This window comes from Pan paniscus, chromosome 11 (assembly GCF_029289425.2).
Source record: "Pan paniscus chromosome 11, NHGRI_mPanPan1-v2.0_pri, whole genome shotgun sequence".
NCBI lineage: Eukaryota > Metazoa > Chordata > Mammalia > Primates > Hominidae > Pan > Pan paniscus.
In genome coordinates, this window is record NC_073260.2 from 6,961,996 (window position 1) to 6,989,334 (window position 27,339).

The 27,339-nt window shown below is 45.0% G+C and overlaps 1 protein-coding gene across 4 annotated transcripts in view; it reads left to right on the top strand.

The window, feature by feature from the left end:
• TTF1 (transcription termination factor 1) overlaps positions 1-18,904 on the top strand; it is a 30,061-nt gene extending 11,157 nt beyond the window's left edge. For 2 of the 4 annotated variants that reach the window (XM_008975982.4, XM_014346308.4), the window contains 6 exons: positions 3,464-3,594; positions 4,844-5,078; positions 7,450-7,539; positions 9,062-9,127; positions 16,646-16,731; positions 18,357-18,904. In XM_008975982.4, the coding sequence (XP_008974230.4) occupies positions 3,464-3,594; positions 4,844-5,078; positions 7,450-7,539; positions 9,062-9,127; positions 16,646-16,731; positions 18,357-18,610 (862 nt within the window). In that variant the 3' untranslated portion in view covers positions 18,611-18,904. Of the gene's footprint in view, positions 1-3,463; positions 3,595-4,843; positions 5,079-7,449; positions 7,540-9,061; positions 9,128-16,645; positions 17,687-17,724; positions 18,285-18,356 lie in introns of those variants that run through there. The other 2 variants (XR_010108997.1, XR_010108998.1) reach the window with 2 other exon arrangements.
• Positions 18,905-27,339: the final 8,435 nt, after the last annotated feature.

Consider the following 27,339-nt stretch of genomic DNA (forward strand, 5'->3'; position numbering starts at 1 on the left):
AACTTCCAACGTTGATATGACCTCGGTTTCCTTTTCAAAATTTTTACAGAAATAAATCAGCCTTAGGTGAGGAAAGTTCACACACAGACTGAGACCTGCCCTGCCTGTTTTTCCCCAATCCTGAGGTTAGACAATTGTGAACAGAACTTTTAAGAAAATCCACTAAAGGTAACATTTTAAATGGGACTTACAAGAATGCTTTTGGCAGGTTAATGGTGGCAGCTGAGGTAATATATTTCCACCTGTGACACACACACAGGAATGAAATTTTTAGAGTAATTTTTAGAGTCATTCTAAAAATCTAACAGTTCATCTCTTTGTGCTGTATTATTTGTGTTGTGGTGATCATTTACCCTTAGAATATTTTTATAGCAAGCAATTCCTGACTTTAAAAAAATAGAAAGTAAAAAATCAAAGAATTATTATTATTTTAATTTTTAATTTTTGTTGTTGATTTTTTGTTATTTTTTTCTTTTTTTGAAATGGAGTCTCAGTCTGTCGCCCAGGCTGGAGTGCAATGGCGCGATCTTGGCTCACTGCAACCTCCGCCTCCCAGGTTCAAGCAATTCTCCTGTCTCAGCCTCCCGGGTAGCTGGGACTACAGGCACCCACCACCACGCCCGGCTAATTTTTGTATTTTTCGTAGAGACGGGGTTTCACCATATTGGTCAGACTGGTCTGGAACTCCTGACCTCAGGCGATCCACCTGCCTCAGCCTCCCACAGTGCTGGGATTACAGGTGTGAGACACTGTGTCTGGCAATTTTTTTTTTTTTTTTTGGAACAGGGTCTCACTCTGTCACCCAGACTGGAGTGCTGTGGTGCGAACTCGGCTCATTGGAACCTCCACCTCCTGGATTCAAGCGATTCTCCTGCCTCAGCCTCCCAAGAGGCTGGGACTGCAGGCGTGTGCCACCACACCCAGCTAATTTTTATATTTTTAGTGGAGACGAGCTTTCACCTTGTCGACCAGGCTGGTCTCAAATTCCTGACCTCAAGTGATCCTCCTGCCTCAGCCTCCCTCAGCCTGGGATTGCAGGCTTGAGCCACCACACCTGGCTTACAGCCATGATTCTTAATAGTGAAAAATAGGCCAGGCACAGTGGCTCACACCTATAATTCCCAGCACTTTGAGAGGCTGAGGTGGGCGGATCACTTGAGGTCAGGAGTTCGAGACCAGACTGGCCAACATGGTGAAACCTTATCTCTACTAAAAATACAAAAATTAGCCGGGCGTGGTGGCAAACGCTTATAATCCTAGCTACTTGGGAGGCTGAGGCAGGAAGATTGCTTGAACCTGTGAGGCAGAGGTTGCTGTGAACCGAGATTGCGCCACTGCACTCCAGCCTGGGAAATACAGCAAGACTCCGCCTCAAAAAAAAAAATAGTGAAGAATAACCAGTTTCTATTCACCATACGCTGCATTTACAGACAAATGTCTGAAAATGCTCTGATGTTATTGTTTGTTTTTGGCTGGGTGCGGTGGCTCATGCCTGTAATCCCAGCACTTTGGGAGGCTGAGGCAGGCGGATCACTGGATTAGGAGTTTGAGACCAGCCTGGGCAACGTGACTCTACAAAAAATACAAAAATTAGCCTGGTATGCACCTGTAGTCCCAGCTACTTGGGAGGCTGAGGTGGGAGGATCACTTGATCCCAGGAGGTGGAGGTTGCAGTGAGCCATGATCATGCCACTGTGCTCCAGCCTAGGTGACAGAGCCAGACCCTGTCTCAAAGAAAAAAAAAAAAGAAATTATATTTTTTAGGACTTCTTAGTGATGACATAAACCACCATTCCTACTCAGATAGGAATCTGAAGATGTTATAAAGATTGCTTTTTATTTATTTAAATATTTAGGCGTTTAATCTTAAAATCCATTTATAATATTATAGTGCTTTTCTTAGTACTTTAATATATGTATTTGCCGAGACCAGCTCGGTCCGGGAGACCCTAACCCAGCGGTGCTAGAGGAATTAAAGACACACACACAGAAATATAGAGGTGTGAAGTGGGAAATCAGGGGTCTCACAGCCTTCAGAGCTGAGATCCCCGAACAGAGATTTACCCACGTATTTATTAACAGCAAACCAGTCATTAGCATTGTTTCTATAGATATTAAATTAACTAAAAGTATCCCTTATGGGAAACGAAGGGATGGGCCGAATTAAAGGAATAGGTTGGGCTAGTTAACTGCAGCAGGAGCATGTCCTTATGGCACAGATCGCTCATGTTATTGTTTGTGGCTTAAGAATGCCTTTAAGCGGTTTTCCGCCCTGGGCGGGCCCCGTGTTCCTTGCCCTCATTCCCGTGAACCCACAACCTTCCAGCGTGAGCATTAGGGCCATTATGAACATGTTACAGTGCTGCAGAGATTCTGTTTATGGCCAGTTTGGGGGGGGCTTGCTCCCAACATGTATTTTTATGTAGGATGAATGCACTTTACATTTCTCAAGTAGTTACATATTTACAGTAAAGCCATTTGTTGCATGTTTATGCAGTTTATACAGTAAAGCCATCTTTTGTCTGTCAAGCATTATGGATAACATAGTATACGAAACCGACAAGATCTCTGCCCTCATGGAACTTCCCTTCTAGAGCTGTGTCTTCCAGTATGGTGACCAGCAGCCTCCTGGGCCTGTGGAACATTTGAAATGTAGTTAGTCCACATTGAGATGTGCTGTCAGAGTAAAACACATGCTGGGTTTTGAAGGCTCAAGATGAAGAAACGAATGTAAAATACATCGTTGATATTTTTTGATACTGATGACGTGTTGAAATGATAGGCATTTTTAATGTATTGAGTTCAATGAAATATATTATATTTTGTTTTTGTTTTTCATCACGCAACATGTCCATGTAAGAAATATATTCTTAAAGTTCCTTTTATTAAAACTAGGTAAAGTGAGTTTTCCTATGACTACTAGGAAACTTAAACTCCGTAAGAGGCTCGTATTATGTTTCTGTTGGGCAGTGCTGGTCTAGAGGAAGAGGCGTGAACAAGGGAGCCGGTGCACGTGTGAGTGCAGGTTGTGACCAGTGCCATGGAAGAGAAGCACAGTGTTCTCCAGGAGCAATCAACAGGGAGACTTCAGGCTAAGGGGGTCAGGGAGGCACTCCCCGAAAACGCACCCTTTAAACGGCACTGGCGAGCATGCAGGCACTGTCCAGGCAGGGTGGAGGAAGGCCGTTTCCACCACAGGGACAGAGGCTCTGAGCTGAAGAAGGGCTAAGTGATTGCTCCGGCTGCTGTTCAGTTGAGCCAGGCCTCTGGTCTCCACTTCAGTGATTGATTGATAGGATGACCACCACTGAGATGCCAACAGGAAGTGAAGAGAGCTGTGACCGGGTTCCCTGACAGCCTGCCCCATTCAGCTTTCCCCACAATTGCTGCGTACTGGGATGAGAATACCATTTTTAATCTGATAGTTCGTTTAAACTTGTAAAACATTTTCCCTTTCTCCTAGGTATAGCGAAGGAGATACTGAGAAGTTAAAGATGTACCATTCCCTCCTTGGGAATGACTGGAAGACGATTGGTGAGATGGTGGCCCGAAGTAGCCTCTCCGTGGCCCTCAAGTTCTCACAGATCAGCAGTCGTAAGTGGCAGCCCCCAGTGCCCACCTCGCTGAAGAAATAAGCCCTGACAGGCCTGGTTCAGCCATAACCGATCCAATGCCCAGAAATCACCATAGACCTGTCTTCCGCGAGAGCTTTGTTTCTTAAGCTGTTCTCTATACTAATTTGTTTGGTTTCCTCGTGTGTTCAGTGAAGCCATGTGACCTTTACCCCACTAGGCTGGTTTTTACCACACTTCAGTAACTGTCCGTGCAAATATAACTGCCAAGTGGACCAGGACCCCAATAAACTGGTGGTGGGAGAGCCTGGGCGGAGGGTCACTTCCCCGCAGTGGCACGGGACACGTTGGGAGGGAGGCAGCACGCGGTTCGTGCCCGTCAGGCGGGGACTTTTCTCAGAACCAGTGTTGGTGACCTCCTGTCTCTGTCTCCTCTTTCCTAAAAGGTTTCCTTTCAGAAGACAGTCCTGACCGGGTTTTCTGTTTAGCACAGGGGCTCACACACTCCAGCCACACAGCTAGTGCCTTGCAGCCAGTTCTTCAAGTTTCCAAGAACTAGAGGAAAATCTTAAATTGTTTTTTTTTTTTAATTTTGGGAACTCTAGATATCTTTTTTTCTTTCTTGGAAATCTCTTGATTTTTAAATATTCATCCAAATTGTTATTGAGGGGAAAATGTAACATTCTGTGGGCCAGACCAAAAGCACAGCCAAACAGCTGCCAGTGTGACACTCCTTACTTAGCGTGACCGTGAATGTCTCTAGTGAAGAAGGGTGAACCGTTGATACTTTGGGGCATCCGCCACAGATAACTGGCTTCAGAAATTCTCAGGTGCCTTCATCAAGTACTGTGTTGGTATCAGTGTAGCTATTATTGTTACACTAGGAACTCTTGGCCAAGAGACATGTACATAACATAAAAGCCATTTGGCTGGCTTTTCTTCCCCCATTAAATGTTTGGGAACCTCACAATTTGATGCAGGAGACATTGTTCTCAGAAACAGGATGAACAACTGTTTTGAAATAAATAAATAAAACATTGCTTTAAGAAAGGACTTATTTAATAATTTCTGGCTTTAGTTCTTAAAAAGAATCCATGACCGTGTTAGTAATTTCATTTTAATATGCACATAATTGTGTTTGTTTTATGTCTATATAATTGAGATGTGCATTATTTTCTGAAAAGTACCCAATTTATCATTTCATTTTTAATATTGTGTTTGAAAGCAAATAGACTAGCAACTATAAGACCACCTTTTTATTATATCTACAGAAAGAAATCGTGGTGCTTGGAGTAAGTCTGAAACCCGGAAACTAATCAAGGCTGTCGAAGAAGTGATTCTGAAGAAGATGTCTCCCCAGGAGTTAAAAGAGGTGGATTCCAAACTCCAAGAAAATCCTGAAAGTTGCCTATCAATTGTTCGGGAAAAACTCTACAAGGGCATATCTTGGGTAGAAGTAGAAGCTAAAGTGCAAACCAGAAATTGGATGCAGTGTAAAAGTAAGTGGTAAGTTCTTCCCTCTCTCTTTCTCTGTGTCTCCAGCTTCTGTGGAGAGGTGAGGTTACCAAGAATATCTGTGTAACTGCCGTGGGGAAGCTGACGTGTCAAGAACAATCGTGTCTAGTCTGCTGCCCCCGCTGCTTCCATATCACTCTCTGATTTAAATGAGCACGTAACTAGCCCTGATGCATTGAAGAGTGTATGCTTTTCTCCTAAAGAACTTGAACCTTTTTAAAACTGAATATTGACTTCTGATTTCTTCACTCTTTCTAAGTCTTTAATAAAACAAGGTAGCAATCTGTTGGCAGCATTAGAAAAAAAGGGGCCACGCGCAGTGGCTCATGCGTGTAATCCCAACACTTTGGGATGATGAGGCAGGCCGATCACTTGAGGGCAGGAGTTCAAGACCAGCCTGGCCAATGTGGCAAAACCCTGTCTCTACCAAAAATACAAAAATTAGCCAAGTGTGGTGGCTCACAGCCACCAGTAGTCCCAGCTACTCAGGAGGCTGAGGCAGGAGAATCGCTTGAACCCAGGAAGTGGAGGTTGCAGTGAGCTGAGATCGCCCCATTGCACTCCAGCCTGGGCAACAGAGCGAGGCTCTGTCTCAAAAAAATAAAAAATATATAGAGAGAGAAAAGATAGAAAACTAACATACAGAGAGAAATCACAAGTGTAGTGATCAGTAGCAGCTCCACCCTTCTAATGTGCTTTCTGCTTCTGCGGTTCCTCAGATGAAGCGAGGTAGGCATGCTCCTGGCTGCGTCAGTCACATAGAGACAGTTTCAGTCCTGCTTCTGCCACACATTCTTTGCTGGATATAGCTTTTCCAAGACCTGGAGAGTCGCGGAGCTGGATGTCCAGCTGCAGCGAACTCCTCAAACCAGTGGTTCTGCATGCTCATGACCCCCCCACCTTGCACATGAAGGGCACTCAGTGGCTCTTGAATAATAAATAGGAGTAAAATCCAGAGTAGACATATTTTGTGTTAAAAGCAAACTCCTAGATCATACTGCTTATATACCTTACAACTCCAGGGGAATAAACTCCAAAGAACAGGGAATGTTGGAGGAACCAGAGCTCTTTTTACCTCTATTTTTAGCTAAAAGAAGGAAGAGTGAGGGCCGGGCACGGTGGCTCATACCTGTAATCCCAGCACTTTGGGAGGCTGAGGCAGGTGGATTACAAGGTCAGGAGTTCAAGACCAGCCTGGCCAACATAGTGAAACCCCATCTCTACTAAAAATACAAAAAATTAGCCGGCGGGATGGTGGGCATCTGTAATCCCAGCTACTCGGGAGGCTGAGGCAGGAGAATTGCTTGAACCCAAGAGGCGGAGGTTACAGTGAGCCGAGATCACGCCATTGCACTCCAGCCCCGGCGACAGTGCCAGACTCTGTCTCAAAAAAAAAAAAAAAAAAAAAGGAAGAGTGAGTTATAAGCCTCAAGTGGAGGATGACATACCAATGTTAAAAGGAGGACATGGTGATCATTAAGGGTAGTACTGGTTCAAGATCAACATAATTAAGATAACATGCAAGATTTAGCTATTAATTTGAGATAAAAATAGGAAACTTAAACTCTGAACGTATATTTACCTTGTGTAACATTGAAGTGACCTCCACTGGTACATTTCAACCCTGTAAACGTGGATGGCTCTCATTAAGAGCAACAATGTTGTTGATCAGCGTGTGTATCTCCGTTACCAAGAATGTAAATATAACAGCTAATGATCTATCAGATTGTGACAAATTTTGCTATTCAAGATAAGTACTTTTAAAATCTTTTTAATTGGGTCACTGCCTTTACTAGAACCTTCAGTCAGCCTGCAGCCACTAGCTTTGGCATTAGAGGAATCATCAAATCATTTCTCACTTTACTAAATTTGTCTTATTTGATGTTCCAAGGCTGGTAATGATAATAAGAGCAATGCCTGTCTGTGTATAAATAGTCAAAATACATTGAGGTCCAGGTACTGTGGCTCATGTCTGTAATCCCAGCACTTTGGGAGGCCTAGGCAGGTGGATCACTTGAGGCCAGGAGTTTGAGACCAGCCTGGCCAACATGGTGAAACCCTGTCTCTACTGAAAATACAAAAATTAGCCGGGCGTGGTGGTGTGCACCTGTAAGGAATCCCAGCTACTCAGGAGGCTGAGGCAGGAGAATCGCTTGAACCCGGAAGGTGGAGGTTGCAGTGAGCTGAGACTGCGACACTGCACTCCAGCCTGGGTGACAAAGTGGGACTCCGTCTCAAAAAAAAAAAAGAAAAGTTAGAAGTTGGTTCTGAATGAGAACAATTTAGATGAGAAAAATACAGGATATTTTAATGAAAACTCTACCCTTGAAAGTAAACTATGTTTTTCTTCCTTTTAATGTAGGACAGAAATTCTAACCAAGAGGATGACTAATGGCCGGCGTATATACTATGGCATGAATGCCCTGCGGGCCAAGGTCAGCCTTATTGAAAGGTATGAAAAATAAAAACGGATGCCTCTTAACTGTTTCTGTCTCTAGCCAAAGAGAAGTTGTTAACCCAGCAGAGTCTGCAGTGAGATTGCCAAGGTCCAAATCCCTGTTCCAGCACTTTCCGCATGTATTGTGGGCATATGACCTACCCTTCTAAGTCTCAGTTTACTCATCTTAACTCATCTACTGAGGATGACGATAATTGTACCTAGCTCTTAGTGCTTTCAGGAGGATAAAAGAAAATAACGTGTGAAACATACTGTGTACTCCGTGTAGTTATTTTAGTCTTTGAAGCATTTCATATGGATATAAGTTATTTACGCCTATTGGAAAATGGGGGTAAATGATTCAGGCAGAGCCCTCCTGTGCTCCAGCATGAGCTTGTTGGTGTCACCCTTGCTTGTCTTTGGTTTTGTCTTTGAGTTCCTCGTCCATGCAGGGTCCCCCCTAAACTGTTGAAGGGTGACGAGGAAAAGGGAGACATGGGCCCGTTTTGTGATGCGTGTGAGACTAGTGGACCTGGCCCGTGTCGACTGAGGAACAGGAAAGAGCAGCAGAAGCCTGTGGGTTCTGGCCCTGCTGTCCGCCTTCATTCCCTCTGCCTCACACGTGAGCCCTGCCTAAGGCTCACTGTGGGTTTCCTGATCCTCTTTCCTAGGGGTGGATCGGGGGGTGGTTATGCCCCCACCCAGTCTTCCCTGCTAGAGAGACAGCATACATTACCAGATCCAAGAAGGGCATCTCAAGTCAAGCAGGCCTGGGTTCCAGTGTGGGCCCCACCTATTAGTCATGTAATCTGGAGCCCATGACTGAGTCTCTTGGCACCATTTCCCTGTCTGTAGATGGGGCGGGGAGGGTTACTGTAAATGAATTTGTGCACTTTAAGGTCTTAACTTGGCTCGGCGTGGTGCCTGACGCCCATAATCCCAACACCGGGAGGCCAAGGCAGGAGGAGCCCAGGAGTTTGAGACCAGCCTGAGCAACATGTCAAGACTCCATCCCTACACAAAATCTAAAAAATTAGCCAGGCATGGTGCCACGTGCTTATGGTTCCAGCTTCTTGAGAGACTGAGGTGGGAGAGTTGCCTGAGTCCAGGTGGTTGAGGCTGCAGTGAGCCACGATCACGCCACTGCAGTCCAGCCAGGGTGACAGAGCGAGACCCTGTATCAAAAAAAAAGACCTTCACAGTGTCTGTCACATAGTACAGATGTCCTCTTACTGTGTGTCTATGTTGAACGATGAGGTGGTGTTTTTTACTGTGAGAAAGCAACATGGTTTGTTGAGAGACACAAAGGGCTCAGAAAGAGGAAAGAGGTCTTTTCAGCCCATCTCTGTAGCCCACCAACTGACTGACCTGGATTAACCTTGGGCTGGGATGCTGAGCTCACTGTGCATGTGTAATGAGGGAGCTGGAATGCGGCGAAAGCGCGCATACCTTCCAGCTCTCAGCACTCCACGCGTCCATGAAGATGGCTATCATGATTATTTTTGCTTGAAAATTTAATTTTTATTTTTTCTCACAGGTTGTATGAAATAAATGTGGAAGATACTAATGAAATAGACTGGGAAGATCTTGCTAGTGCCATAGGGTAAGACCATTTGTTTAATATTAAATTAATTAAAATATAGAGATGACTTAATAAATGTAATAACTCCCTATCATCTTACAGGGCTGATAATGATGCTGCATTTGGAATTTTATATAAGCGGTGGTTAAAATTCAGTGTATTTGCTAGGAAACCAATTTGTTAGTGCAGAGGAAACCGTAATTTTAGGAGCAGTGTATACGTAAAGGCTCTGAGCTGCTAGGTAGATCAGGTTTTCATGACACTAAATACATCATTAGTTGGATATGTTTTTCATTTTTCTTCCCTTTTCTTTAGTGTCACATAGATCATCACACCTCAGGTGTTTTGTGATTACAGATTTTAGCTAGAGCATAATACCTATGGCCCACCCACCTCCCTCCTATTTCAGTTTTCCAGTGGAAAAATAATCGTGTAAGGAAGTATTACCATACAGTCGAGTTGACCTTGGCAGGCATTGGAGGTGATATTATAGGTACTTTAGTAACAATGAAGTGAATTTTCCCAGTACATACCTTTTATCAATTCCAATTATTGAAAAATCAAAGGCTCAGAATTACGATTCACCCACCAAATACGAGTGCCTATATGCCAGGCATTTTTCTAGGCTCTGGGGATACAGCATTGAACAAAAGACAAGTTCCTTGCCTGGTAGAGCATCCATTCTGCTGACACAAATGCCAAGTTTTGTATAGTATAGAATTAACCTAAAAACTACATTGATGATAACGATATCAAACTAATAATAATTATTGACTACCTTCTGTATACCAGGCACAAAACGTAGTGATGAATAAGGACTTTAGGAACTCACATTTAGTTCTGGGAAGAGACTGTAAACAAATAAGCTCATTTCAGATAGCATGGTACCAAAAAGAAAACAAAAATAGAGTAGAAGGGACTTGGGGGGCAGTCAGATAGGGTGGTTAGGGAAGACTTTGGAAGCAGAAGCGGTGGCAGGGTAGCCACGCGGGGATGAGACTGAAGGTGTTCGGACAGAGAGTAGTGAATGCAGACACCTTGAGCCGGCACTGGCTGGGCACATTCAAGGGACTGGAAAGGGACCAGGTGGCCCAGGACAGTGAGTAAAATGATGGCAGCGATGGGCTGGGTGCGTCTGCAGGCCAGACTCCCACGCTTCAGGGGACTTCAGACAGTTGACAACATAGCACATGCTCCAGACATCCAGGAGTTCCAGTTACCTTTGTGTACCCAATTTGGAACTTTGTAAACACTAGCAATTCTCTGGTTTTCAGCCCAGCTCTCACTTCAAAATCATCTGGGGAACTTTTAAAAAATACCAGTGCCACGTGAATGGGATTGGTCTGGTGTGGGGTCTGGCTTCGCATGAATGGGATTGGTCTGGTGTGGGGTCTGGCTTCGCATGAATGGGATTGGTCTGGTGTGGGGTCTGGCTGTCAGGATTGTTCAGAGCTCCAGGTGACTCAGATGTGTTACCCTGCCGAGACCCCGTGCTTTAGCGCTGGTTAAATGACTTGGTCGGTTCCCAGTTAGAACGTTTTAGTTGTGTGTAACAATTCAAATACAGAACTGAATATCATGCCCCACCCATAAGGAAAAAGGACTTGACTGTTCAGTTTGATTTTGCTGTTTTTCTGGAATAGGTAATAGATTACGTAGTCCAGAATTAAAGAAACGTAGGCTGGGCACGGTGGCTGTTGCCTGTAATCCCAGCACTTTGGGAGGCCGAGGTGGGCAGATCACCTGAGGTCAGGAGTTCAAGACCAGCCTGGCCAACATGGTTCAACTCTGTCTCTACAAAAATACAAAAATTAGCCGGGCATGATGGCAGGTGCCTGTAGTCCCAGCTACTCAGGAGGCTGAGGCAGGAGAATCGCTTGAATCCAGGAGGCGGAGGTTGCAGTGAGCCGAGATCGTGCCATTGCACTCCAGCCTGGGCAACAGAGCAAGACTCCATCTCAAAAGAAAAAAAAGAAAGAAAGAAAGAAACCTGAAAGGAAACACAGTGAAAAGTGTCCCCTTACCACTCACCAGCCACGCGTAGCCCTACAGGAAACCAGTATCTATTTTCCATAGATGGTTTATGCAAAATGTCTGCAGGATCTGAGTGATGTTCTGATGGCTAATGTTGGCTATTTATACCTACTCTCTTTTGTTACTGCTTGAATAGGAGTTACCAGAGATTGTCTTTTCAAAGCACCAGCTTTGATTGCGTTGACCCTATCTTGTGATTATTCTAATGTCAGCTCTTTATCACACTCTCCCTTCAGCTCTCTTTGAGTTTATTTTGCTGTTGTTTTTCAACTTCTTGAGATGGGTTCTTAGCTCATTTTCCATTTTTCTTCCTTTGTAATATACATTTAAGGCCATATATTTTCTTCTAAGTACTGCTTTATTAGCAATGCCTAATTATTTTTTTCAGAAACTTTATTAGGAAAATTTTAGACAGATACAAAATAAATGAACCTTCATGTACCCATCACCCCAGTTCAGCAACTGTCAAAATCCAGCCATCCTTATTAAAGATCTACATTCACTCCCTCCAATTATTGTTATCTTTTTTGGTAAATTTTACATACTTTGCAGCCTTAGTACCATTCAAAATTCAAATAATTCTAGTAATTCCATTTGGAATCAAATAATTCCATTTCTAGAAATACATTCTACAAAACAACTTCACACATACATGAAATGACTTGTATACAGAGTAACTGACTGCAAAATGCCTGTTAATAGGGGACTGGCTATATATGTATTTTACCCATATAGTGACATTCTTTATAGCTACAAAAAATAATGAGAAAGCCCCTCGGTGGTGGGGCAAAGAAAGCGCCAAGATACAGTCTTGGGTGAGGAAACACTGCGTGGTTGCAGGGTGGCGTGCCAGCGCCACAGAACAGGAAAGCTGCAATGTGTGTGTTTATTCGAGACTTCCAGTCTCTGTGCTCTGGACCAAATAAATCAGACCAGCCCTCCCTCCAGCCCACCTGCCACCGAAGACACCCAAGAAAGGCAAATGAAATGTATGCAAAGTCTCTTAAAGGCTTCAAAAAGCTAAACAAGTTGCAAGAGTAACAGAAAGAACCCCGCATCCCCTTTACCCATAGTCGCCTCTTCTGAACATTCTGCTACGTTCACTTTATCATCCCTCTCTCCCTCCTCCAAGGGAATACGGTTTTTCCCATAACCATTCAAGAGTTAGTGGCAGATACCACTTCCCAAGCAAGGATGTTATTTTACATAACCATAGTACAATCGAGAATCAGGAAGTTTCACATTGATATAGTACACCCTCTAAAACATAGTCCACATTCAGATTTCACCAGTTGTCCCAGTGATGTCCTTGATAGCATTTTCCCCCTTTAATAATTGTTCCATTTCCTTAATGTCCTTTTTTTTTTTTGAAGACAAGAGTTTTACTCTGTTGCCCAGGCTGGAGTTACAATGGCGTGATCTCAGCTCACTGTACCCTCTGCCTCCCAGGTTCAAGCAATTCTTGTGCCTCAGTCACCTAAATAGCTGGAATTAGAGGCATGCACCACCCTGCCTGGCTAATTTTTTTTTTTAATTAGTTAATTTTTTTTTTGAGACGGATTTTCACTCTTGTTGCCCAGGCTGGAGTGCAACAGCGTGATCTCGGTTCCCTGCAACCTCCACCTTCCGGGTTCAAGCAGTTCTCCTGTCTCAGCCTCTGAATAGCTGGGATTACAGGTACCTGCCACCATACCTGGCTAATTTTTGTATTTTTAATAGAGACAAGGTTTCACCATGTTGGCCAGGCTGGTCTCAAACTCCTTACCTCAAGTGATCCACCCACCTCAGCCTCCCAAATTGCTGAGATTACAGGCGTGAGCCACCACACCTGACCTTTTTTTTTTTTTTTTGTATTTTTAGTAGAGATGGGGTTTTGCCATGTTGCCCAGGCTATGCTTGAACTCCTGGCCTTAAGTGAAGAGATGGGGTTTTGCCATGTTGTCCAGGCTAGTCTCGAACTCCTGGCCTTAATCCCTCTCAAAGTGCTGGGATTACAGATGTGAGCCACCACGCCCGGCCTTCCTTACTGTCTTTTAATCTATGAAGATCGTCCATCTTTGCTGTTGATGGTAGTGAAATTTTGGAGGAATACAGGCTAGGTGTTTTGCAGAATGTCCGCAGTTGGCACTTGTCTGGTATTTCCTCTTGAGGAGATTCAGGCTGTGTCCTTCGGGCAGGAGTACAGCATATTCCTGATGTTTGCTATCACTGCATTATGTCACAAGGTACATGATTCTCGTTTTGACTTTTTTTTTATTATTTAGCTAAGGCAGCATCTGCCTCTTTTCCCCACTGTATAAAAATACTGGTTCTTCCTTTGGTGGTAAGAAATGGCTGTGGGAAGACATTTTAAGACTATATAAAGATCCTGTTCCTCTTTAAGCTTCTGTCAGTTTCCTTGTGGTTTTCATTTGCATTTCTCATGTGAGAAGTGAGATTGAACATGGCTCTTGTGTTTATAAGCTGTCTCTCTTTCCCTTCACTGTGAGCCTTCACTGCACATAGCTCTAGCATTTTAATCAGTTCCTGCGATTGGAGAGGCCCACCACTCTCGATATCTGAACTTACTGCTTGCTAAGCAAGGGAGAGCTGGGCTGCAGAGCACAGGCCCTCTACGTGTTGCCAAGCATCATGGGGCTCGGGGATCAGTGACTTTCAGATGCAGGGATGTTGAGGGATTGTTTGGCCTTTGGTTTTGGAAGGTAGACAGTGGGGTGAGGCTGCTGCAGCCTGGCTGACTTCCAGAAGTGTGGCTACTGGTGTGAGGTCGCCATTGGTCCATTAGGAAAGGTTTTGTTTTGTTTCTAGTCAATATTCTGCGGAACCATTAGGGAGGGTTTAAACTGGTTCTGGTGGTTAGTTATTTATGGTTTGGGATTATAACCAAACAAGAAAGGACAATCCGTCTCTTCCTTCTTGAATGTGGAGAATTGGAAATTCTTAGTCCAGGCCCTGCCAGGACTCACAGATACATGCCGTGGTCCCAAAGCCTTTTCTTTTCCAGCTCATCTGAGGGGCAGGGTGCCCACTCTTCAGCATCATAGGCCCCAAGCAGGGAGGGTGCCAGGTGCTTTGAAGGAGGTGACGCTGATGTGCACCCCACCAGCTCCCATCTTGAGAACGACTTACATTGACAAAGCCCTTTATAATGTCAAACCGCTTTTTAAAAATACAACTTTTCGGCCGGGCGTGGTGATTCACGCCTGTAATCCCAGCACTTTGGGAGGCCAAGGCGGGTGGATTGCTTGAGGTCAGGAGTTTGAGACCAACCTGCCCAACATGGTGAAACCCCATCTCTACTAAAATACAAAAATTAGCTGGGCGTGGTGGCAGGCACCTGTAATCCCAGCTACTGGGGAGGCTGAGGCAGAATTGCTTGAACCTGGGAGGAGGAGGTTGCAGTGAGCCGAGATTGCGTCACTGCACTCCAGCCTGGGCCACAGAGCCAGACTCCATCTCAAAAAAAAAAAAAAAAAATTCAACTTTTCCATTAAATTTGTGTATGCTTTGTGACATTTCTTCAGATCACGATTTTTAAAATTAAAATGGGTTTTTATGGTTTTAAATAAAATTACATGTTTAAGAACTGATGATTAAGCTGCACGTGGTGACACGTGCCTGTTGTCCCAGCTACTCTGGAGGCTGAAGTGGGAGGATCGCTTGAGCCTGGGAGCCAGAAGTTGCAGTGACCCGAGATCACGCCACTGCATTCCAGCCTGGGTGACAAGAGTGAGACCCTGTCTCAAGAAAATAAATTAAAAAAAAATAAATAAAAGGGCCCCACAAAATCCAGGTAGGGGGTAACTGATGAACTGATTACCTATTTCAGATTTACGAATCTCAAAACTCTAAGATAGAGATTATGGCATCTAGTCAAATACTGTTTGAAATACTACGTACTCTCAAAGTTTTAATAACAAAATGGTAAAAATTATATTGAAGGTTCAGTCTTCTCAGATTCTTAAAGACTTTGTGAATTATATAAGCAGGATTTAAGGATAGCTTCTCCACCTAATGAGGTGTAACACTTGCTTGGTTTTAAAATGTCCAGATCAGTTATTGTTACTTCTTGAAGCATGGGCTTGGGTCTGCAGCATGTTGGGCGCACAGCATTATGGGAAGGGAAAAGGCACAGGCTGCCTTAGAGCTGGGGTTTCAGAGCGAGACAGATTTGGCATAGAGTCCAGGGACTCCACTTAAAGTCTGTGGGCAATTGTTCCCTATTTGTCTGAGCCTTTGTTTCCTCATCTGCATTATGGTTTAATAGGCTGTTAGGAAGGCTAAAGGAGATAATGGGCCAGGTGCAGTGGCTCATGCCTGTAGTCCCAGCACTTTGGGAGGCCAAAGCAGGTGGGTCACCTGAAGTCAGGAGTTCAAGACCAGTCTGGCCAGCATGGTGAAGCCCTATCTCTACTAAAAATACAAACATTTAGCTGGGCGTGGTGGTGGGCACCTGTAATCCCAGCTACTCAGGAGGCTGAGCCAGGAGAACAACCTGAACCCTGGAGGCAGAAGTTGCAGTGAACTGAGAATGTGCCTCTGCACTCCAGCCTGGGTGACAGAGCGAGACTCCATCCAAAAAAAAAAAAAAAAGAAGATAATGCAAGAAAGAGACATTGTCTGGTACCTGGCACATACGTCCTCAGCTAGTGGTTGCTGTGATGAAGAGGTCGGAAGAATCTGATCATCTTTTACCTCTACATACTTAGCAGATCAAATTCTTCATGCTAATCATTTTAACAGCTGGATTAGTTGTTTTTTAATGTTCCCCTTTTATTAGGAAAAAGTGCCCAAAAAGTTTAGTGGTTTTTACTTTAAAAAACAATTTAAGAATAATTTCTGACCCACTTATTGTAAATTGAAATGTGTTGTAAATTGAAAACGTACCAAAACCTCATAAGCATCTGCTCTTTTTAGCTTTGTGAAATAAACATCAGGGAACATCTGTCTTTGAATTGTGACCAATATGTATGTGTCCTGAGTGTAATGGTTAAGAGGGTAGGATCTGGAGTCACACTACTTGATGAAGTCCCAGCTCTATCCCTGATTAGCCGTGTGAGCTTGGGCAGCTTCTCTGTGCCTCAGTTTCCTCGTCTCTCCAGCACGAGGGAGAGAGTGGTAACTCCCTCCTTGAGTTGTCGTGAGGATTATTTATTGCTGCAGTTAAGGTGCTTAGGGCAGGGCTGAGCACAAGGTAAGCATCAGCCCGTTAGCCGGCATTATACTTTGCCTTCTCGACTAGTGATACAAGTTATCTTAATTTAAATAGAATCCATTCTGTACTACTGATTCTTTTTCCCCTTTACATTTTTTTAAACCAAATAAACAATAGCTTTCCATATTCCACAAAAATTGTGTCATATTTGTATCACACATGTATGACGATCTTATGTTTATGATAAAAAAACTATAAACCTCACCTGAATAAATGTACTTACTACACTGTATTGAAATGATAGATTTTTAAACTAACTTGCTTTTTATCTTTTCTTTCCTTTTCTAAAGTGATGTTCCTCCATCTTACGTTCAAACTAAATTTTCTAGGCTGAAAGCTGTCTATGTTCCATTTTGGCAGAAAAAGACTTTTCCAGGTTAGTATTCTTAATATTTATATGGCTAAGAACATGGCATTTGGTGCCACATGCTGGTAATGAAAGTCACCTAGGCAGGTGACTGGACTTAGAGCCTCAGCTTCATCAGCTGCAAAATGGTGGAAACAGGCAGATTATAATCCCTATCTGACAGGACTTCCAGAAGTCCTAAATGAAGTCATGAATGTGTAAGGTGTGGTCATCCCAGTGCTTGACACTTAGCGACCACTCTGTAAATAACTGAGTCCTGCTGGTGTTGCCATCACACACACACACTCGTGCACACAGCACATGCACACATGACATGCCCGTGCACACCACATGCAAGCACTCACACACACCACATGCATGCACTCACACCACATGCACTCACACCACATGCACTCACACACACCACATGCACTCACACACACCACATGCACTCACACACACCACATGCATGCACTCACACACACCACATGCATGCACTCACACACACCACATGCACTCACACACCACATGCACTCACACATACCACATGCATGCACTCACACACCACATGCATGCACTCACACACCACATGCACTCACACACACCACATGCATGCACTCACACACACCACATGCATGTACACACATACACACACACATTCCAGAAAGAATAAAAGACACCCAGTTCCTTCTTTGTAGCCATTTGTGGATGGTTTAGATATGTAAGTCCCAAACTCAGATCATCAGAGCCATGTGAGGAACTTGTTAAAAACACAAATTTCTGGCCAGATGCAGTGGCTTATGCGTGTAATCCCAACACTTTGAGAGGCCAAGGTGGGAGGATCACCTAAGATGAAGAGTTCAAGACCATTCTGGGCAACATAGAGAGACCCTCCCACACACACACACCTATCTCTACAAAAAATACAAAAAGTATCCAGGCATGGTGGTGCTTGTCTGTGTTCCCAGCTACTTGGGAGGCTGAGGTGGGAGGGGGAGGCTGAGGTGGGAGGGGGAGGCTGAGGTGGGAGGGGGAGGCTGAGGTGGGAGGATTGCTTGAGCCTGGGACTTCCAGGCTTCAGTGAGTGTGATCGCACCACTGCACTTCAGCCGGGGTGACAGAGCGAGACCCTATCTCAAAAAAAAAAAAAAAAAAAAAAAAGGATACAGATTTCTGGGCCTCATTTCAGACCTACGTACCAATTCCTAGTCTCTAGACCGAGTCCAGAACCTGGATTTTCACTAACGAGCTTGCAGGCCTGCGCTCTCTCATGCAGTCTGCGCGGCACTGGTATTTCTCCTGGACCTGCCATTTGGATGATATCGTACCCTGGGCTGTGATGAAATGCGTCTTTGCGTTCAGCAGACATCACTACCCGGGTTTGAATCCTTATGAATTCCAAGGCCTTGGGCAAGTCTCTTAATGTCTTTATGCCTTGGTTTCCTCAATTGAAAAACAAGTTAAAAACAGTGCCTACCTCGTAGGATTTTTGCAAGGATTGAAGAAGTGAATGTGGGTAAACCAATTGGAACCAGACCTTACACACAGCAATAACAAGAGCAGTTCATATTCATTACCAGTCTCCTGTATGCCTCGACCTTGATAAGAGGCCTTGTACAGACAGATAACTGCACAATTAAATTTCTTTTCTGTAGAGATCATCGACTACCTTTATGAGACGACTCTACCTTTGCTGAAGGAAAAGTTAGAAAAAATGATGGAGAAAAAAGGCACTAAAATCCAGACTCCTGCAGCACCCAAGCAAGTTTTCCCATTTCGAGACATCTTTTATTATGAAGACGATAGTGAAGGAGAGGACATAGAAAAAGAAAGCGAAGGCCAGGCGCCATGCGTGGCTCACGCCTGTAATTCCAGTACTTTGGGAGGCCAAGGCCGGTGGATCATCTGAGGTCAGGAGTTCAAGACTGGCCTGACCAACATGGTGAAGACCTGTCACGATTAAAAATGCGAAAATTAGCCGGGTGTGGTAGTGCACACCTGTAATTTCAACTACTTGGGAGGCTGAGGCAGGAGAATTGCTTGAACCCAGAAGGTGGAGGTTGCAGTGAGCCAAGATCACACCACCGCATGAGAGAGAGAGATTACTATTTCTTGTCCCTTTTTCTCAGTTTGATTATATTTATATACATATGTCAGTAAATCTGTTTTCAGTATTGATGTTTAATAAAGAATGTACAATGGCCAGAGTTCTACTCTTTCCTCTGGAGCATTAAAATATATTGCCATTCCTATTAAAACGTATTTGAATGTGAAAAGAGAGGAACATATGAATTGATTTAATAAATAATTACAACTAATGGTTTTATTAAATGACAAAAGTTTCACAAATCCCTCTAATTGTAGCAGAGAATAGGGTCACATTCTATGAACATTTCATTACGTGAGTTCAGCTATATGGGTACTGAACGAAAATGAGAAAGTTAACAATTTCGAAAAAGCATGCCCTTCTGCTGTGTTTCCAGTTGTTTAGATGTCTGCTCTCCATGTATATATGGATCACATTCGTGTTAGATGGAAGTTGTGAATCCACTGTTCTCTCAAACTGGTCTCTTTCCCTTGTACCTATCATAGTGTACATAGCTCAACTTCCTGAGTTTGATTCTAGTGTTCAAAGATAGGTATTTTTCATATAAGATGTCCTGTCAAAGCAAGTCATTGAACTTACCTGGTATTTAACTGAAAACAAACAAAAATCAACAATCTCTTCCATTGCTTGTAGAAAAACTGACTTAGGCCAGGCACAGTGGCTCACGTCTAATCCCAGCACTTTGAGAGGCCAAGGCAGGAGTATCACTTGAGCCCAGGAGTTCGAGACCAGCCTGGCAACATAGTGAGACCTTGTCTCTATAAAAAGGAAGGAAGGAAGGGAAGGAGGGAGGGGTGGAGGGAGAGGAGGGGAGGGGACACACTGTTACACTTATCGAAAGGTGCTAGCCAGGTGTGGTAGTGCAGCCGATAGTCTCAGCTACTCAGGAGGCTGAGGTGGGAGGATCACTTGAGCTCAGGAGTTTGAGGCTGCAGTGAGCTATGATGGTACCATGTACTCCAGCCTGGGCAACAGAGACAGACCAGACTCCTAAAAAAAAAGAAAAGAAAAAAAAATGTGTCAGTGTCAACGCACAACTCCTGTTGGATATTCAAAGATAATTTCAATGGTGGGCTATTCCATCAATCAGGAAAGCAAAACCACCCGAGATATTTCAAATGGAGAAGAACTTAATATAAATTTTATGTTCCTTTTGGAGGGCAATTTGGTAAGATACATCAAAGCCTGAAGAGGCCGGGCATAGTGGCTCACACCTGTAATCCTAGCACTTTGTGAGGACAAGGCAGGCGGATGACTTGAGGTCAGGAGTTTGAGACCAGCCTGGCCAACATGATGAAACTCCATCCCTACCAAAAAAAATACACACACACAAAAAAATTAGCTGGGCATGGTGGCGTGTGTCTGTAATTCCAGCTACTTGAGAGGCTAAGGCAAGAGAATCGCTTGAACCTGGGAGGCAGAGGTTGCAGTGAGCTGAGATCACACCACTGCACTCCAGCCTGGGTGACAGAGTAAGACCCTGTCTCAAAAAAAAATAAAAATAAAAATTAACAGAGGCTGGGCAATGGTGGCTTATGCCTGTAATCCCAGCACTTTGGGAGGCTGAGGTGGGTGGATCACTCAAGGCCAGGAGTTCAAGACCAGCCTGGCCAACATAGTGAAATCCCATCTCTACCAAAAATTAGCCGGGTGTGGTGGTCTGTGCCTGTAGTCTCAGCTGCCCAGGAGGCTGAGGTGGGGAAATAACTTGAACCTGGGAGGCGGAGGTTCCAGTGAGCCGAGATCACGCCACTGCACTCCAGCCTGGCGACAGAGTGAGACTGTCTCAAAAAAAAAAAAAAAAGTGAGTCAATGTTCTGGTTTCAGATCCTATAAATCTCACCTTTTACTAAAGAAAGTGACTCAGAAAGCGAACAAAGGTAAAAAGAGAAAGACAATACCCACCTCACAAGAACTAAGGCTGAGGAACATGTACAATTGGTTTTGTTTTTGTTTGTTTTTTGGAGACGGAGTCTCACTCTGTCACCCAGGCGGGAGTGCAGTGGTGTGATCTTGGCTCACTACAACCTCCGCCTCCCGGGTTCAAGCAATTCTCCTGCCTCAGCCTCCTGAGAGTAGCTCGGATTACAGGCGTGAGCCACAGCACCTGGCCCATAAAATTGTTTTTAAACAGCCTTGACTATGCATTATTCGAGTTCTTGGCTCAGTTCTTGGTCATTTTGTCCTTGTCCCTAGTCATGTGTTTCAGCTGTTTGTCTTCACTGATGGACTTCATTACCCAACAAAGTGGCCCAGCACGGCAGATACCAAGTAGGTCAGAAATTAGCATCTTAGCCAGACCAAGACATCCACTGACTTCATAGCACCACCTTCACTTTGACAAGTGCAGCTCAACCAACATTGGTGAACACCTGCAGTGAGCCAGGTACTGTTAGGAGCTAAAAAGACAAGCATTGACAGGCCAGGCACAGTGGCTTGCCTGTAATCCCAGCACTTTGGGAGGCCGAGGCGGGAGGATCGGGAGGTCAGGAGTTCGAGACAAGCCTGACCAACATGGTGAAACCCCATCTCTACTAAAAATACAAAAATTAGCTGGGCGTGGTGGCGCGTGCCTGTAATCCCAGCTACTCGGGAGGCTGAGGCAGGAGAATCACTTGAACCCAGGAGGCAGAGGTTGCAGTGAGCCGAGATACTGCCACTGCACTCCAGCCTGGGCGGCAGAGACTCCGTCTCAAAAAAAAAAAACAAGCATTGACAGTACAGCCTTGGGGCCTGCTTTCTTGGAGGCTACACAGTCCAGCACTTCCTGAACACCATTTCCTGTTTATTTCCTGAAATACATGAGCAGGCATTCTTCAGCCTCCCTCGGTGCTATCAGGTCACTCCCGGCTTACCCAGGCTGTCACATGGTCCCTTGCCACAATCACTGCTTCCTGAACACCCTCCATCCTGGCATTCTCTCCCCTTGAGGCACTTCCCTGTTTAAGACACCAGATCTGGGTGAGCCCTTCCCTTTGCCTGTTACCTGCACCTGAAGAGCTGAATATTCCCAGAAGAAAATTACAACTGAGCTGGCAGATTTCACTTTAATGATGATAAAGCTCAAACGGACACAATGTTACCAAAGGATCCTACTCTGAATCTCTAGTAGGCTTGCTTTGCTTTTCCCCACATCAGCTCATGTGCACAGTCAGCCCTCTCACACTCCCTTTCTGCCTCATGTATAATCCACTTAGGAAAGTGAAGCCGTAAGACATAAGCTCCCTCCTCCCTCCACCAAGCAGACAAACCTACCTCCAGCCACACTTATGCCGATCCCTACACCTAAGCTCCTGCAGCCCATCCCCCTGCTTTTTTTTTCTTTTTTTTTTAAAGAGACAGGGTCTCACTGTGTTGCCCAGGCTGGAGTGCACCATCACGACTGATTGCAACTTTGACCTCCCGGCCTCAAGCAATCCTCCCACCTCAGCCTCCCTTGTAGCTTCCCACAGCAGGCATGTGCTACCACACCAGCTAATTTTTATTTTTTATTTTTGTGTAGCGACATGGTCTCCGTATGTTGCCCAGGCTGGTCTTGAACTCCCGGGCTCAAGTGATCCTCCCACCTCTGCCTCCCAAAGTGTTGACATTACAAGGTGTGAGTGCCTGGCTACCACCTGCATTTTCTGAGATTTTGATATTTTGTTGATCCTTCTCCTAAATTGTCAGCCTTCTGTTCTGGACCATTAACACCACACAAACAGGCTCTAGTGTAACTTATCTTAATTTAAAATATGTGTGTATATATGTATATATATATGGACTCAATTAGTTTCTGCTACACTCCTCCCGCTGCACTCAACATTGAAAAGTTAGTGTTCCTCAGAGCTCAATTTTGGGCTTCTTCACATTCTCTCCATGCCTTGAAATAATGTGTATATGCTGATCCCTCCTCCCAAGTGTATAGTTACAGGTCAGATTCTCCCCCGAACTCCAGGATAAAAAAATTCATCTGCCTACTCACTATCTCCACTCAGGTATTACACCTGAAATCTATTATCATATTACAAATAACTTTCTTTCTTTCTTTCTTTCTTTCTTTTTTTTTAGATGGAGTTTTGCTCTTCTTGCCCGGGCTAGAGCGCAATGATGTGATCTTGGCTCACCGCAACTTCCGCCTCCCGGGTTCAAGCAATTCTCTTGCCTCAGCCTCTCAAGTAGCTGGGATTACAGGCATGTGCCACCACACCTGGCTAATTCTGTATTTTTAGTAGAGACGGGGTTTCTCCATGTTGGTCAGGCTGGTCTCGAACTCCCGACCTCAGGTGATCTGCCTGCCTCAGCCTCCCAAAGTGCTGGGGTTACAGGCGTGAGCCACCACGCCCAGCACAGATAACTTTCTAATTGCTGACACCCATCTCAAAATCTGTCACTTGTCCCCCAGGCTTCCTTGTCTCTGCCAGTGGTATTGTTACCGGGCATCCTGTGTTGGAATGGATTCTTTAACCAAGATCAACAGAGCTGGAGCTCTGGACCAGCAATCTCAGTTCTTGTGATAGTGAGCAAAGAATTGCAAACAAGGCCGGGCTCACACCTGTAATCTCAGCACTTTGGGAGGCCAAGGCAGATGGATCACGAGGTCAGGAGATCGAGACCATCCTGGCGAACACGGTGAAACCCCATCTCTACTAAAAATACAAAAAAATTAGCCGGGCATGGTGGCGGGCGCCTGTAGTCCCAGCTACTCGGGAGGCTGAGGCAGATTGCACCACTGCACTCTAGCCTGAGTGACAGAGCGAGACTCCATCTCACAAAAAAAAAAAAAAAAGGCAAACTAACACTGAAATGCAAGCTTACAGCAAGATTTATTGCAACACAGTAAAACACTCTGAGGGAGAGCAGGCTCATTTCTGGGAAGTAAAATCAGCCCCTCTTTACAAAACTCAAGGTGCTTTTATGGGGTTTGTTGGAGGAGTTGAGGCCTGGGCTGTGTTTGAGTGACAGGATGATATCATTTGATTGGCAGTTTATGGTTATATCCCTGAAGTTAAACTGCACATGTTTTTACCCATAATTCATTAAGAAAAGCCCACTCAGAGAGGCAAAACCACATGTAAATTTTATTATAACGACTATAATGAGGATGGGTTTTCCCAGGGTTATGGCCTACATGGACTGGGCACGTGTGGCTTTAGGCCATCGTTATCTGTGCCCCAGTTTTTCTTTCTCCAGGATGTGCTGGCCCCAGATTGTACCATAAATTCCATCCATTAGGGTGGAGTTAGGACGGTCTCGGGCTGAACTTAGGTGGGCCAGGGCCGGTCTTAGTGACAGCCCTCCTGCTTTCTTCTCTCTCCCTCTCCCAGCTGCTAATGTCCACCTAACTACCTAACAGTATTGTCGTTCTGTTTGTTCAAGTCAGAGACCTAGAAGTCATCCTGTTTCCATCCTTTCCTCCAGGACCTCCACATCCAACCTAAGAGCAAACCCCACCCCACCACATTTGTCTCCAAGCCCACCTGGACTCTAGCCACCTCCACTGCCACCTGCCGTGATCTCAGACTTCATTCTCTGAGTTACACTGATCTCCCTGCTTCCCCTACCAGCCCTTCTCCAATCTGTAGTCCCCACATCTGCACAACTGATACTGCACCACCCTGTTGAGAACCTTGAAATGGGCCCAGGGGTGGTGGCTCACGCCTGTAATCCCAGCAATTTGGGAGGCTGAGGCAGGGGGATCACCTGAGGTCAGGAGTTCGAGACCAGCCTGGCCAACATGGTGAAACCCTGTCTCTACTAAAAATACAAAAGTTAGCCAGGTGTGGTGGTGGGCACCTGCAATCCCAGCTACTTGGGAGGCTGAGGCAGGAGAATTGCTTGAACCCAGGAGGCAGAGGTTGCAATGAACCAAAATCATGCCATTACACTCCAGCCTGGGTGATAGAGCGAGACTCTGTCAAAAAAGAAAGAGAAGAAAGAGAGAGAGAGAAAGTAAGAGAGAGAGAGAAAGAAAGAAAGAAACCTTGAAATGGCTTCCCGCATGCTTTTGGATAATATTCAAACTCTATGTCATCGTGTCTACAGGGGTTTTGCACAATGTGCTGTTGCTGATCTCTTCAGCCCTGTCTCAGGCTCTTATTCCTCTCACCCACCACACTCCAGGAACCTGCTGTTGAATGAATGAACGAATAGCAGGAAACACCCCATGGCCTTTGCAGGTACCGTTTCTTCGCTAGAACAATGCAACAAAACTTTGCGAGGCTGACTCCTCATTTAATTTTCTACTCAATGGAAAAGAGTGGAAGGTTCATTTTTGCAAGGCTGACTCCTCATTTAGGTTTCCACTCAAATGTGGTTTCCTCAGAGAGAAGACATTATCTGACCTCCCCCCGGGGCCAAGTAGACCCCCATGAATTTACCTCATTCTGGTGTTATGTGTATAGCATTTATCTCTATCCTGCTTTTTGAATTTCTTTTTTACTGCCCAGCTCCTGCCTCAGAATACAAGCTCCAAGGAAGCAGAAATGCATTTATTCCCACATCCCCAGAACCTTGAATGGTGTCTGGGTTGAATGAATGAATGGAAGGAAGGGAATAGTAGGGGAAGGAGGAAAAGAGGAAGGAAAGAAGCCAGGCAGGAAGACAATAAACAATCACAATCATGTTGAATGCTACAAAGAATTATAGGCAGGGCTATCCTTGCGGGGAACAGGAAGGGGAAGGGGTGGCTGGCAATTTGGAGGAGGGGGAGCCAGGATTCCTGTCTATATAAGCAACTTGAGACACCCCAAAATAATTTTCTAGACACCATGCTGGTGGTCCAATCTCAGGCAATTCTGCAAAAGAAATAGCTCACTAGTCAGCTGAATTGGCCCACCACCCTACCTTCCTAGAACCAGAGCCAGACACATAGCTCTGGAAGAAGCCCCTCAGTACAAGTTTCCCCAAGCTCCTGGGAGCATCTGGTCCACCCCACGTGCAGGGGTTAGGGGTAGAGAGTTGCAGGGTGCCCCCAACAGGGAGAATTGGAGCTGAGGACCTCAAAGTCCTGCTCTAGGCTCTGCCCAGGGAAGGTACTGGGCCAGGCCAATTCTCCCTGACAGTAACACAGACAGGCCTGCATAGCACCCCAGTTACACAGACACATTTCCACAGCACTGCCTTAACATTGAGCTAATAATTAGACCCAGAGAAATCGATGCCCAGATCTCAAAGCCAGAAATGAAACATACGTTCAGGAGAAGCTTTGCACAGGCTTCTCCCAAACCTGGAGCAAGTCAAGATAATGGAGACAGCCTTACATTCCTTGTGCCAGGACCCGTCTCAGGTCAATGAAATCTGGGACGCGTCAAGGTAACAAAGGCAGCTGTGTGGAGAGATTTACTGGATAGTCTAAGGCAGCTCTCTGGACCAAACCATAAAAGAGAGAAGATAGAAATAATCACTTCAGTACTACAGTCCTCATTAATTAGAATTTGGGAGACAGGCCTTGATGATACTGGGGTCCTCATAGATTCATTAAACTTAGAAGGCATTTTTGGCTCCTAACCTTCTAGTTAGAACAAAATTAGTCACCTATAGACTTAGCCGAACGCGATACCACACATAGCCATATAACCCCCACACACGTAAGCACTGAGAAAATTGTAACGCTTCGAGTTGGTCTGGTGAAACTATCTCCGACCTTCTCCCTGTATCTGGTTACAGCAATAAACTTCCTTTCCTAGTTTGTCTGCTTCTCGTTACTGAGCCACTAGAACACGCAGCCAGACCCGGCCTGGGCTTGGTCTGGGAACAGTACTGCCAGCCCCAACTTGTCCCACGCAGTAGAGAGGGACTTTGAAAACGTTGAGAAGTCACTCCAAACAACAAGGGTCCCTGAGGGCTTGCCCAGGTCTGAAGGTGGGACTGAGAATACAGGCCTCCTTGGAAGGGCTTAACCCAGTTGGGAAGGAGAAGGCTCTCGGAACACCCTGTACTCACCCTTGTGTAACTTTCAGCACAGTGGAAATTGCTAACCTAATGCCTGTGCCTCCCTTTGAATGTGAATGCCACTGACTGGTCATAACCACCCTCCAGTGAGGATTTACTCGATGTTTGTTGAATATACGGCAGGATGCAGGGTGCTTTTTACCTTAAACTTTTATGTACTCAAAACTTTTTTCAACATCACTTTTTCCAAGGCCTTTGTAGCTATTTTTTGTTTGTTTGTTTGATTGAGATGGAGTCTTGCTCTGTCGTCCAGGCTGGAGTGCAGTGGTGCAATCTCAGCTCACTGCAACCTCCGCCTCTCAGGTTCGAGCGATTCTCCTGCCTCAACCTCCCAAGTAACTGGGATTACAGGTGCCTACCATGATGCCCGGCTAATTTTTGCATTTTTAGTAGTGACAGGTCTTCACCATGTTGGCCAGGCTGGTCTAGAACTCCTGACCTCAAGTGGTCTTCCCACCTTGGCCTCCCAAAGTGCTGGGATTACAGGCGTAAGCCACCGCGCCCAGCCCACTGTAGCTGTTTTTAAGAGAAAAAACATATATTAAAATCATTCTGGGTTTTAAAAAAATTGCATAGGGATTTGTTTTTAGCAGTTTAGC